Source organism: Poecile atricapillus, chromosome W (genome assembly GCF_030490865.1).
Source record: "Poecile atricapillus isolate bPoeAtr1 chromosome W, bPoeAtr1.hap1, whole genome shotgun sequence".
Classification (NCBI taxonomy): domain Eukaryota; kingdom Metazoa; phylum Chordata; class Aves; order Passeriformes; family Paridae; genus Poecile; species Poecile atricapillus.
The window spans coordinates 20,141,116-20,155,043 of NC_081288.1; the positions used below are offsets into that span (position 1 = coordinate 20,141,116).

The 13,928-nt window shown below is 43.4% G+C and overlaps 1 protein-coding gene across 1 annotated transcript; it reads left to right on the forward strand.

The window, feature by feature from the left end:
* The first annotated feature begins 6,986 nt into the window (after nucleotides 1-6,986).
* On the forward strand, nucleotides 6,987-11,531 carry LOC131592221 (tyrosine--tRNA ligase, mitochondrial-like). The gene is made up of 5 exons (XM_058863603.1): nucleotides 6,987-7,804; nucleotides 8,707-8,874; nucleotides 9,976-10,131; nucleotides 10,460-10,630; nucleotides 10,868-11,531. The coding sequence occupies exons 1-5, from the start codon at nucleotides 7,002-7,004 to the stop codon at nucleotides 11,025-11,027; spliced, it is 1,458 nt and encodes a 485-aa protein (XP_058719586.1). The 5' UTR covers nucleotides 6,987-7,001; the 3' UTR covers nucleotides 11,028-11,531.
* The last annotated feature ends 2,397 nt before the right edge of the window (nucleotides 11,532-13,928 follow it).

Here is a 13,928-nt window from a genome sequence, read left to right on the forward strand (position 1 = left end):
TGCAGCTTGCCTTATCACGTATTTGAAGAAGTCTGGGACATGTTGGGGAAATTCCCACAGGCCTAGAAGATTTCAGGCAGAATCCCACTCTATAATTCCCCCTTATCACATAACAATACACAAGATATGAAAAGCCTGAACAGAGTGCATTGACTATGGATTCCTGGCAAGAAAGAGCAAGCTTCTCCCTTCCAGGAACAGAGCAGGAATATAAATTATTAGCTTTCAGACCACAAACCCATCAAATTAATCATCCGTGAACATCAATAACATATATATATGGAAAATAACTACCAACCCAGAATGAACACTGACACTGTTATCTATGTCAGTGACATCATTTCATGTCTTGCTTAAGTGGTCACCAGGTTCCTTCTCTTTGGCTGAAATAAATACTAAACACCTTAAATCAGAATCAGAAATGAGCAATACAACAAATGTTCAGTGTCCATTTCAAGGTAAACACGAAAAGAACAAACTACATAAGAGAAGACACAGCACTGTCATCATTTATTTCTCTGGAAGAAAAGTATATGGTGTGTGGCCTCTCTGTTCAGCACTGTACTTTCAGGCTAGTGGTCACATTCTGTCCCTCTTTTCCCTTTCAAATTCTCCCTTCCCAGATGCACATACTACTCTATACAGTCATAGTTGTCAGGGTAATATCCAAAACCCATGGATTAATGAAAGTGTGAAATTTCCTTTGTCATTTGACACTGCAGAACAATTTAGGTGGACAGAAATATTATCCTATCAACTCATCACTGAGTTGAGTTATCCTTCTGCTGGTACAACCAGTTACTTGTTATCCCTGAAAAATGGCTCCTATCGAGATCTAAGTCCAGCATCTTGCCACAAGCAACTGGAGAAAGCAGCAAGGTAAAAGCAGTAGCCATCCAGTTCCTCAAACATCATGTCCCAAAGCTTACTTTCATTTCTTCAATCACCAGCCAGCTTCTCTAAGCCTTTTTTTATGTAACCTGCCAGGAGCATGGCCTGAGGCTGTGCAGTATCTGGCCTGATGCTGTGCAGTATCTGAGACATGCAAACAACCTCAAGAAAGAGAAGAGCCTTTGGGGATAGAGCATGTTTTCTCAGGAGAAATCTGTTGTTACCAGCTTTGAAGACAAAGTTTGTTTATCAACTGTCTAAGCAGGCTGCTTGATGCTAACAGATAGGGTTAGAGATCCTGTTGAAAGACACCTGGGCTGTGGTGTATCTGCTTTTGCCAAATACAGGTCTCCATTTCTGCATTTTCTGTCAACTGTTAAATCCCATGGTCAGCATTGTGCAGAGGGAAAATCAGCCACATCCGTTTCCTTCAGGATTTAATAGCTGTGAATCTTGAATTCTGATGTGTGCCAGTGTCCCTGGTCCAGCAAACTGAGAGGGGCCATCACTGCCCCTGCAGAAAAGCTTTGCGTTATTTCAAAGACAAGGCAGTCCCAGCACCTGTGCTCACAGCACTTCTTACAGGCTGAACACACAACTCACAGGCAGAATTTTATCACAAATCTTTCTTAGGGAAGTTCCCTTCTCAAAAGTTATTTACTCTTTCAAGGCTTCTTACTATGTTCCTCCCCTTACATTTCTATTTATTTACTAAACCACAAACTTGCATGTATTTCAAAGACATATTTGCTAAGAGACTTCACAGTGCATTGTCTGACTGAAAGTAAGATTTCCCATAAAGTACTCAGAGGAAAACTATTTCCATGTCAAGAAAAGACAGTAACAGGTTGTTGGCACTTTCATGTGAAATAACAAAATGCACATCCATAATTTCTTCATGTTCAAATAAACACTGTGGTGAATATAGTGACATGAGACATCTGCCAAGTCCACAATCCATTTCTTATGCTAGAAGCTTTTTAGTCTATCTGAAAGAGAAAACAGAGAACTCCACCTTCTGAAAAGCTGTAGCACTGACTGCTACTGAAAGAGCTACTGTCAAAATAGAAAATGTCTTAAAATACTTTCTCCATTACATTGGGTGAAAACTAGTCCTTTAAAGTACAGAGATATTATTACTTTCCCTAATGCCTGAAAATGACAAGAGAGGACGAAAAAGATTGGAAATTAAGTACTTCCACCTGACACCAGTGTTGAATGCTCTTATAAAGCAGAAAAACAAGCATCAGCCATGCTGAGAACTGAATCAAAAACCTGGATGAAAAAGGCAGACTTCAATGTTGTGAAGCAATCCTGTCTGGGAATTCCATACATGTGAGGTGTTCAGGTTTCCTTGGCCTTCAGGAAGGTCAGAAGTTAAAGCCAGGAGAAAACTCACAGTGAGACAGCTGTATATTACCAGTGCATCCCCTTTCTTGAGATATTTTGCATTTAATGGCAGCTGAGTTCTTCACATAACATCTCCCATCAACTACCGAGCCATTTAAATAAAGATATCAATTATTAGCCACATAAAAGGCTTCAATAATTGGTCCAGTAAATCAGCTTAGTCTCCCTTAGCTTTTGCATGAAGTCATTTACGCAGATGTGGAGCATGCATCACACACTGGCAGAGAAAGCCAAACTCTGCAGAAACACTGTAAATATATTTACTTAGCTAATATCCCAAAGTTCACCAAAATCCACCATATCAAGCTCTTGTACTGCCACCTCGTGGCTGATGCACGTATAACTTGGCTTTACCAGGAGGACAGCAAGCGGATCAGGAATTCCTTCCATTGCTGTAAGGGAATCATAAATAGAAGTAGAGTTTTAAACGGAGTTACATTTAATAACGATACTTTGCAATGGAATGAAGAGCTTCTCTGAAGGAAGAATATGAATCAAATACTGGGTGAAAACTCAGGCATGAACAACTCACCCATGATGTGTCAGCTCTGCAGCCATCCCTCAGCCAGGCACTCTTGATGCTGGGACACAAAAGACAATGGTACCACAAATAAGTAACTTCAAAATTATTCCAGTTAAGTAACCAGACTGGGAAATTTTTGTAATAGTTTCCAAGGCCCTGGGTGATTTGCTATTCAATTGACAAGATGAGAGTTGTGGTTTATAGGAAATGTTGCCTTTATTTGAGAATTAGATCCCACAATACTGGAAGGGTTGACTTTGATTATGTCCACATCTACTTGATGAAGGGCAAAGGAGCCATGGGTCAGTGAAGAACAAGGAGAAAAATACAAGTGGAGGGGTGCCTACCACTGGAATGAGATCAACTACTGCCCAGAGAACTGTGGGGGTGTTCAGCAGGCTCCACCCAGGCCCTTCATACCAGCATTTTATATTTACTTCAATTTCACATAGCAGTTCCCTGAACTCTCCGAGTAATTTCCTTCAAATCATATGGAAGTCTATACACCTGCACTGGAAAGCAGAGGGAGTTTCAGCTTTCATATTTACTTTTATATTTTCTGAAATCAGAACAGTTTTCTCATTTCCATCATCCAGAATACTAAGTCAGGCAGCCAAGATAAAGGATTCATCCTTAACAACTGAATTAGGAAAAAGTCCATTCTTATTCTCATTATTATCTCTTGTTAGTTCTTGCTCTAATCTCTGTTATTTTTCCAAGTATATTGCCATGAAAATAATGATCCTTTCATGACTATTCTATTTATCATAATGGAAGCTAAGCCTTTGCTATCAGTTCTGGATTTATTGTGTGAAAACGCTTTCAAAATGCCTGAAAAAATCATTTGCTTACAAGGCTAAGATAAATTGCTTTATGATTTATAGGAAGACAATCACACATAAAGATTGATGATTTATAATGGAAAGATTAAGCACCTTAATCACTTCTAACTGCATCCACATTTCTTCTACTTAGGCTTAGCCTGTCTCCCAATGGGATTTAGTCCTGAAGACTTCCTACTTTCCCTGGTTACATTACTGGTATCCCATTATACAGCAAAGAGAGATCACCCTTGGCTTTGCCTTAATCTTTTAAGTGAATGGTTCTCAGAACAGATGATTTGACCCTTACAGTATGGCAGGGTGGTGAAATAAGTCAGTTTTAATAGAAAGTTTTCTCAGTTATGCCACAAATACTCTGTGAGTGATACCAACCCATAAGCTTTGGGGAAAGATACCATATGCCTATACACACTGTGTAATTATTTAAATTTCATGGGAGATGCAGAACTTTCTTCCTAAGACTTGTATCCTATTTAAAAATTAAGTCTGTGCATGACTGTTTGTGGAGTAAGGAGAGATTCTGAACTTTGGATACTGTCATGTCTAAAAAAGCTGTGTAAAAAAGGAATAATTGCTGAAAGCTAACAAGCCACAAATAATATCATTCTCCCAACAGTATTTTTAAAATAAAGAGGATTTTCATAGTTGATTCAGGGTTAAGGGTTGTCTTAGAAAAACCAAGTACCGAAACTGAATTTTTTTTGAAAGTAAATGACAAAAGCAGCTGTCAGCACCATAGTCTGACCCCTGGGTCATTGTAAAATCAGCAGAATTATTTAGCATGGAAAACTACAAAAGCATATTCCATATTAATTGGTCTGGTGTTTAAAGGATGCACATTAAATTTAAATCTAAAACAAGATCCATAAGGCACAAAGACCAATTAAAATCATCTGTGCACCTATCAGAGGACATATTAAGAGGTCCATGAAAAGAGAAAGAGAGGAGGAGAAAGGAACACACAAGCACTAAATATCCCTGGCTGGAGAGAGATGAGGAAACAGGGAACAAGTTACTTTCCAGCTGAAAAAGATGACAGGATTTAAAAAAAAATAGATATCCTGAAAAATAAGAAGATCAAATTATATAAATGTGAGGGAGAGTGACAAACCACATCAAAAGGAAAACTATTAGTTCAGATGCTCTGACTAATCCAAGAGATGAAAGCTGCAGAGGGATTAAGGACTGCAGAAAATAACCACTGCCCTGTTGCCTACAGCCACCACAGTTAGCCATCACTGCTCCTTAGATGTACATTGAAAGCAAATGCTTTTTCCACCCCTAGGCCTCATAAAGAAACAAAACCCTCAGAGTAGAGCAGAAGCAATAATAAGAAAAGAGGTGTATTGGTATGAGGTGTACATCTGGAAGGGAGTGGGCACAACCAGAGCATCTGCTATCTCAAGGTGATTATCCCAGCACCAGGGAATTTACTGCAGAGGGGCTGGGGGAAGTGAATTCTAAAGGTCGTGTTGCTGTTCTGGAGCTTAATGCTGGTTCACCATCCCAGCAGCCAAAGGCTGTGCCTGTGAAATGAAAGCAGAAGTGAATGAATAAAGAACAAACTGGCAAAAACTAGCTCTGTAACAGAATTAACTGGCTCATTGCAAAGGGAAGGATGCTAACACAACACAGCATCTCAGAGATTTCAAAAAAGTAAACTTCTGGTCCTTCACCAGTTCCATCGTTCTCTGGACACGCTCCAGCACCTCAAGGTCTTTTGTGTCATCAAGGGCCCAAAACTGGACACAGGATTTGAGATATGGCCTCACCAGTGCTGAGGAGAGGGACATTCCCTGCCCTGGTCCTGCTGGCCCCACTTATTGTTGACACAGGCCAGGTGCCATTGGCCTTCTTGGCTATCTGGGCCCACTGCTGGCTCATGTTCAGCCATCCTCAACCAGCAGCTCCAGGCTGATTCTCCCCAGGCAGCTTTCCAGTCACTCTTCTCCCAGCCTGTAGCATTGCAGGGGGTTGTGAGTCAACAAGGGAAGAAAGAGCAAGGGATTATCTGAAGTCAGTGGCCCGTTCCAGCACAAAGGAATCAAACCATCTGCTCCAATTAGGCATTTACCTGAACCTGCAGCAAGTAAGAACTTGCCATGGTCATTGTTTTTTGCTAGCACTCAAATGTGCTAGAGAATAGAAATTTCAGCCGAGTGTGAAAGTGGTGCACAGAGAACATTACCAGGCCCTTTTTTGGGATCGAATGTGTCAGAACTAGATACTCTCTTCTTGTCAGTATTATTTGGACAATTAATAATCTAAACTTCTCTAAGTCTGCTCAGTATTTCCATTTATTGATCTTCCCATTGTATTATCGCCTCTACATATTACTTCTTACAGAGAATGACAAAGATTTTGCCAATGTCTACAAAGTACTTGTCATTGTCTCAAAGGTAACAACGTTTTTAGTATCACACATTGACCAACTGAGCCCCTTTTCCAGTCAGTGGGAATTTCACCAGACTGCCGCAGTGCCTCAAACATGATGGAGAGTGGCTTAGACATTTCATCCACCAGTCCCCTCAAGTCCCATGGACACATCTCATTATGTCCTATGGACCTGTGCACCTTCCATTTCCTTAGACGGGCTCAATTCTCATCTTCTCCTACAGCAGGTGGTTCATTCTCATCCTTACCTTTCCTTCTACAACTTTGCTGGGGTACTTGGAACACTTGCCAGTGAGCACTGAGACAAAATAATCATTGCATACCTCAGTGTTCTCCATATCCCAGGCGTTCCACAGGGCCCAAGTTCCTCAGTCTTTCTTTTATCACCCACCTACCTACAGCTCCACACCTCTATAACTTGAGTCACCCCTTCCCAAACACTCAAGACATGCAATGCAGCTAAAAATGTCCAATACATTAAAAATATAGATATATTCTATAGATACATATAAAATAGCGAATAGTAATAGAGCTAATAAGTTCTGGTAACATAGCTAAGAAATTCTAGGGTCTGTAAATTCTAAAGCCCCGGTGTGACTAACTCAGGCACGTGGTACCCGCTCTGCCAGGTGCCTTACTACCAGCCGAAGGGCTTAATTCCATCGCTGGCAGCCCTTGAAATCCCGGTATTTCGGGCTGGGAAAAGAGCAGAGGAGGAGGAGCCGGTTTTGTCGCACTTTTAATGTCGCGGAGGAGAACCGCCAGCCAGCCGGCGCAAACCCCAGCCACAGCCTCGCTGTCCGGGCCGTTCCCGGCCCCCGGGCACGCTCCCATCCCCTGCCCCGCGGCTCTCCCGGCTCTTCCCGCGCCGGTTCCCGCTTCCGGGGCGGTCCCAGCGCACAGCCCCGCCCGCCCCGCCTTCCCGGCCTGCCCCGCGCGCGATGGCGGCGCCCGCGCTGTGCCGGCGCTGCGGGGCCCGGGCGGGGCGCTGGGGCCTGCGCCGGGCCCCGCTCCCGCCGCCGCCGCCCCGCCGCCGGGCCCACGAGCAGGCGAGGCGGGCGCGGGGCGCGGCGGGGCTGCTGGCGGCGCAGTGCGAGCGCGGGCTGTTCCAGGAGGTGTTCCCGGCGCAGAGCGCGGAGGAGCAGCTGCCGGCGCTGCTGGAGCCGGGCCGCCCGCCGCTGGCCGCCTACTGCGGGTTCGACCCCACGGCGGACTCGCTGCACGTGGGGCACCTGCTGCCCGTCATGGCGCTGCTGCACTTCCAGCGCGCGGGCCACGACGTCATCGCCGTGGTGGGCGGGGCCACGGCGCGGCTCGGGGACCCCAGCGGGCGGGAGCGCGCGCGGGAGCCGCTGCCGGCGGGGCGGGTGCGCGCGCAGGCGCGGGCGCTGCGCGCGGGGCTGGAGCGGCTGTTCGGGAACCACCGGGAGCTGTTCTGGGAGCCGGGGGCCGGGCGGCTCGGCCGCGCCGCGCTGCTGGACAACGCCCGCTGGCTCGGCCGGGAGCCGCTGCTCCGCTTCCTCGGCGGCGCGGCCGGGCGCCTCCGCATGGGCACGCTGCTGAGCCGGCAGAGCTGCCAGGCGCGGCTGCGCAGCGCCGAGGGCATGAGCCTGGCCGAATTCCTGTACCCTGCGCTGCAGGCCTACGACTTCCTGCACCTCCACCGGCACCACGGCTGCCGCATCCAGCTGGGGGGCCACGACCAGATGGGAAACATCATGTCCGGATACGAGCTCGTCACCAAGTACGGCGGGAGCGCGGGGCGGGAGGTGGCGCGCAGGGTCCGGGCATCGGGCAGCCCGTGTCAGCACTGGCGTGGCCAGCGGCATCGGGGACCGCAGTGCCACCCTGCGCTGGGCACTGCCGGCCCGGGGCCGCATCTCGGCTGCTGTGTCCGGTCCTGCGCCGCTCGGTTCATTGAGGTGCCGGAGCAAGAAGGGCAGCGATGGAACGGACTGTCCAGGGAGGGGGTGGAATCGCTGTCCCTGGTGGTGTGTAAGGAAGGAGTGGATGTGGCACTTAGTGCCATGCTCTAGGTGACAGGTGATGTTCGGTCACAGGTTGGATTTGAGGAGAGTGGAGGTCTTGTCCAGCCTCGCCAGTTCTCTGATTCCGTGACAGAATGCTGTGCGACTTGGTGCTGACAGTCTCTAAAGCACCAGGAGCAGAAGGCAGAGACATAGATCTCTGTGATTTGAAAGGAGTAATTAATTGGCCTGACCGTAAGCTTGGTACATACGTACGTTTTGACCAGGTTTATATGAATTTTTAAGAAAAATAATAGGTTCTTGTATTAGTGAATCCAAGAACCAAAATCAAACACCGTGAAGCATGGGACAAAATCATGACAAGTCTGCCAGCACACACATCCTGGTGTAATCACACCAAAGTAGAGGCAGTTGTGGTATATAACATAAAAACTGCTTAAAATACACATATATCTTTGATACATACAAAAGAACTTAAAACTTAGGGTGCTGTTTTTTTCCCTAAAGCTCTCTCCACAGAACAGTGTTCTGGCATCTTTTTGCTCATCATCCCCTGCTTTATATCAAGGATAGAATCTTGCAGAATGTTTGCATTTTACTCAGCTTTTTCAAGATATAATTTGGGTTTTTTTAACATGCAGTGACTCTTCTTTCTCAGGATGACAGGAACAGATGTGTTTGGAATTACTGTACCTCTTATTACGAGTACTACTGGCGATAAACTGGGAAAGACTGCTGGAAATGCAGTTTGGCTGAACAGGGATAAGACCTCTCCATTTGAGCTGTATCAGTTTTTTGTCAGACAGGAAGATAATGTAGTTGAAAAGTAAGTTTTTCTCCATCTTTCTTTTTTGTCATTGTTCATAAAACCTGATTCTAACTGTTCACTGTAGCTGCTTCGTTTAATTATGTGCAACACAAGCTCCATGTAGAAGTTTGTGTTAATTATAACTGTTTATGAAATAAACAGGCATGACTGGTTCCTAAGCAGATAGGATAGTGGAACTTCCAGATGCTGACATATGCATCAGCAAATTAGAAGGTGAATTACAAAGGAGTGAAGTATAGTGCATTTTGTTTTGCCAGTGGGTTGACTCTCTTGCATGGCTTATTAATTTTAGTACTGTAGCATCACAGTTTTTTTCAGTACACTATATCACTACATTGATTTTAGTAACTCTATGTTCTTTTCTGTATCTGTGTTACTTTAAACATCAATAGTACTGTTAAATCTGAGCTGCTTCCCTTTCATATTGGGACCTGCCTTATAACTTAGCTCTCACAAAGATTTATCCCCTAGAAATTCAAATCCATGTTCTGATCACCAGCACCTTTCAGACTGAAAAGGGTATGTTGGTACTTAATGCTAAAATACTTCAAGCATTCAGACTTTTTACTAGTAAGGGTACCTTCAATACATTGCACAGGACTGAAAGTTCATTAAAATTGACTTTGTTGTAAAGAGTAGGCTTAGGGATGCATCTTTAAATTCTTGATTATCCTAAATACTCTTCCTGCTGAGCTACTTGCCAGTACAAGTATGCTTCTGTCCTGTGATGGCCACAGACTGGCAGTGGGATTTTGCATTAGCAGATTGTGGATCTCCTAAGATAAATACAAAACCTTGTTAGTTGACACACACTTCCAATAAATCCTGTAAAAGTTTCAAGAGAAAACTAAATTGTTGATTGGAATACAAGCTTCATAAAAGCATCTGGCATTATATTATGCCTGAAGACTTGACCCTAGGCAGAATATTAGGTAAAATGTGAGCTTTAAAGATTTGATTGAAAGGACAGAGCATCTTAGTATGTGTTTCTTATACTGACTAAGAATAATTTTAGTGCAGTTACTGAAGTTTGAATGAAAAAGGCAGGAAATCTGTAGTGATGGCTATACAGACAAAACATTTTTTCCCTACTCATAGATACCTGAAACTATTCACCTTCCTTCCTCTTGAGGAGATTGCCCACATCATGGAAATGCATGCTAAAGAACCTGAGAAATGGGGCCCTCAGAAACGACTGGCTGCAGAAGTAACTAAGCTTGTCCATGGTAGAGAGGGGCTGGAATCTGCTAAGAGGTAAAGTTCGATTCATCAAGCAGTTTTGTTTCAGATTTTTTCTGTGGTAATTCTCCATAGCTTTTCAGGGACTATTTTAATCCATTAAGTTGTTGCTTAGATGGTAAAAGAGAAAAATGTAATAATCCTGTAGACTTAAAAACACACTGAAAATATTAAAAGAACTTGCAGGGCAGTAGGGTACAATAAAAAAATGGGGGTGTATTTAAACTATTTCTGTTAGTGTGTGTATTCTCAGAAGAAACTGGGGAGGGGAATCTGATGAGTCGAGGAGCACTCTGTGTGACAAGAACTAGCTCTGTATTTTGAATGCTCTTTTTTCTCACAGGTGCACTAAGGCCCTTTATTACAGCAGTGTGGAGGCACTGGAAGAAATGTCTGACCAAGAGTTACAGGAACTTTTCAGACAAACTGCTTCTGCTGAATTGATGCTTGAACCTGGGATGACTGTTCTTGACTTGTGCCGCAAAGCAAATGCCATTCCAGATGGACCTAGTGGGTAAGTTCTCACCTGTGCTGTGGGTAATTCTCAAAACAGTATCTACACTTCTCAGAAAGTGCTGGAGTAGTAGACTTAAATAAAGTTAAATGACTGAAGGGAAGTGAGAATTAAAGGAACTGAAAGGGAGAATTAAAATGTATTCAATTATGTGTCCAACAAAAAAAATCCCAACTTAAGTGAGCTTTCACTTCTTAATAAATAGCAATTAACAGATGTTTCTGTTTTGTTTTTAAGGTACAGGAAAATTACAGATGGAGGAGTTTCAATAAATGGGAATCGTGTAACGAATCCTGAGACTGTTCTTATTCTGGGACAGCATATTCTGAAGAATGGAGTATCATTACTTAGGGTTGGAAAGAAAAATTATTACATTATAAAATGGCTGCAGTTGTGACAAGAGAGTATCTCCCTAAAATGACAGATCAGTTTAACTCTGCTGCTTGAAGATGTACTTGAAGATGTTTCTGTACTGTGCATTACTACACAGCTCACAGACCACCCAGTATCAGTTTCCTTTTCAAAAGAGTTCAGCAGAGTTCAAATAAAGGAGCTGAGTTGTACCACTGAAGAGATTGACACTCTGCCTTATTCAAAGCACCAGTCATAAGGATCTGCACAAGAAAATGAAAAGATTCATTTCAAAGTCCAGCAATGGAGATGTGCATCCCCTCCTTTAACAGCCTTCTGTGCTGTAGGAAAACAGTGGCCAGTTATTCCACAGGATAACTCACAGGAAAATGAGCCAAAGCAAACTCAGACCCACTCCTTACAGCCAATGTGTGCTCATGTAAGCAAGAAACCTTGCTAGGGACAAAGACAGCCATGGTCATCTGTCTCTGAACAGGTTTGTTTTGAATGAAGCTGCAGAAAATTTATAATAAAGGACTAAATGATTAAACATGTAAGTTGCTTCTTGGTTATGTATGGGGACACACTGCACTAAAGCTTTCCAGCCTTCATATGGGAATACACAGCAAATTCACTTCTGAAATCTGAAAGTGCAGAGCCTTTCAGAGCTTAAATCAACCTAATGAATCCCTTTTAGGCCTTTATGCATAGTATGACTCACAAGGTGACAGTTTTTACACTTCTTCGGTCCTGTGAATGACTGGATGCATCCATGCTCTCCAGCGTCTTTGCTGAGGGATTATCCAGATACTAGGGCTGTATGCTCTGCAGTCAGCTGGAAGATAGCACATTATACCAGAACATTAGAAGCCAAGTAATGTGAGCTACCCAAGAGTTGTGGGTGAATGGCACCACAGGGTCTCTGGACCAGAAAACACTTGAGGGAACCTCAAGTGCTTTGCAGTGTTGCTTTCAAGGATCAGGCCTCACTCTTAGGCCATGGAGAATAATGTCCTGGTCCATGAAATCTTCAATACCAATTTGCAGTAACAGCAGCCACAAGGGGGGGAAGAGGAAGCCTTAATCTAACCTTCTGGAATGTGGTGTATATTCTAGAATAGGGTGGGGAGTTTGTTTTAGGTACCTTTTTTATGTTTCTTACTTGATAAACTTGATGCTGATTTCATTTGCACCATGACTCAAGTTTTCAACAGTAATACAGTGGCTTGCTTGTTATAGATGACAGTTTCTGCTGGCAGTGAAACTGAAATACAGTACTTTCAGAAGCTCAGCCCATTCTTGGTGTTAATTTCAGTTTCCAGATCCTACTTATTCTGTCTAATAATGACACATCTCTAGCCTAATCTCTATTACATAACAATAAAAAGTAGTTGAGTCATTTCTACCTCAAAGAAAGCACACAGAGGAAAAGGGGGAAGGCAACACAAGAGGAAGGGAAAAGGGAAAGTTCATCCACCTAACACAACCACCTTGTTCCTTAAATGACAGAAGCATTACAGCAAATCAGAAGAATGCACCTAGGATCAAAATCCTCCAGTACACACCTATGTTCACCTCCAGAGAAATAAAACAGAGCCCATTTGAGAGGTTTTTTCTGGTTACACGAAAATCTCCTAGGAATAAGTAGTGTTTCATGTCTGATCTCTTTCCTGCCTGTTTTCTGTCATCGCCAAATAGTGCAGATGCACATATATACCCGTTTGTAATAAATGAGTAAATTTAGTTTTTAGAAATATGAAGCAAAAAAAGGAATAAAGTTCTTTGCATGCAAGGTTTCTGATAAAATTCATAAACTCTAAGACATTTAGCACATGCTTGCCTTTGACCAAGTCCTAGCAATCCAAACCCTTCCCTGATTCTTGCCAGAGAAACAGCTGGATACAACCACTACTTGCCATGACCATACAGGGCCATCACCACTGAGCATGTGAAAGCTTGGGCCAAGGATCAAGAACAACTGGAAAAGTCAACTGTTCTTTCTTAGCCTGGTCCTATTTCTTATATACAGGTACATTCAGATAATCAGAGTTTATGTTCAAATGTGAACATAAGTAATAAACAAGAAGTAATGAATATTAAACACAGAAATTCATGATTTAAAAGTGCAAAAATAAAAGTAATTATTTGGGCAGGATATTTAAAAAAAAACCTAAAACCAACAAACTAAAAAAGCTCCACCAAAAACATTTTTACAGCACAACCTGGAAGACTTGAATTTAACCTTATTATGGCAGGTAGCAATCAAGAGGTAAAGGGTGAAAGAGCATGCAGCAGGTAAACTCACGGGAACATGAAAGCACCTTCACTAGTTTAAACAGTGTCATTGAGCACGAAACCATATCCAAGTGGTATTAAACTTCAAGAAACCAATCCTCTAGCTCTCACCTCAGAGCAAGTTTAATTAGCAACAGAAAGCAGATGCAATGGGCAATCCTCAGAAACTACAGAAAACACCAGATACCCATTGTTCTCATAGCTGAAGGAGAAAAGGATAATTCAGGTTCCCAACAGGGGCACAACAAAGTGGCAAGTTATTTCCCCTGCTGTGGTCCATAAAGCAGGGACATGAGTTTGCCATATCCAATCTGGCATCTGTCATTCATCCACAAAGCAATGAATAAAGGCAGGTTTTACACAAGGTCTGCTCTGTTCACTTCAGAGTAAGGTCTGATGCACACAGACACCACCACCCTCCTTAGCCATCTATTTCACTATGTAAAATTTGAACCTGACTGCTACATACAAACTGTTCACGCCAGGATACTGTGTTTTAGTTAAAGAAGGACTACAACAGCCCAGGTAACAATGTCAGACATTTGCTGATCTGAACTTTGCTACAGGGAGCTTTCCCCTCCATTATTCTCTCCCCACTGGAGAGCAAGTTAGGAAAAACTCTGTCCATTGATGACAAACCTATTTCAAGTTT

Coding starts and splice junctions, on each gene's coding strand:
- LOC131592221 (XM_058863603.1), top strand. CDS start 7,002: ATGGCGGCGCCCGCGCTGTGCCGGCGCTGCGGGGCCCGGGCGGGGCGC. Junction 7,805..8,706: donor GGATACGAGCTCGTCACCAA/GTACGGCGGGAG, acceptor CTTCTTTCTCAG/GATGACAGGAACAGATGTGT. Junction 8,875..9,975: donor GAAGATAATGTAGTTGAAAA/GTAAGTTTTTCT, acceptor CCCTACTCATAG/ATACCTGAAACTATTCACCT.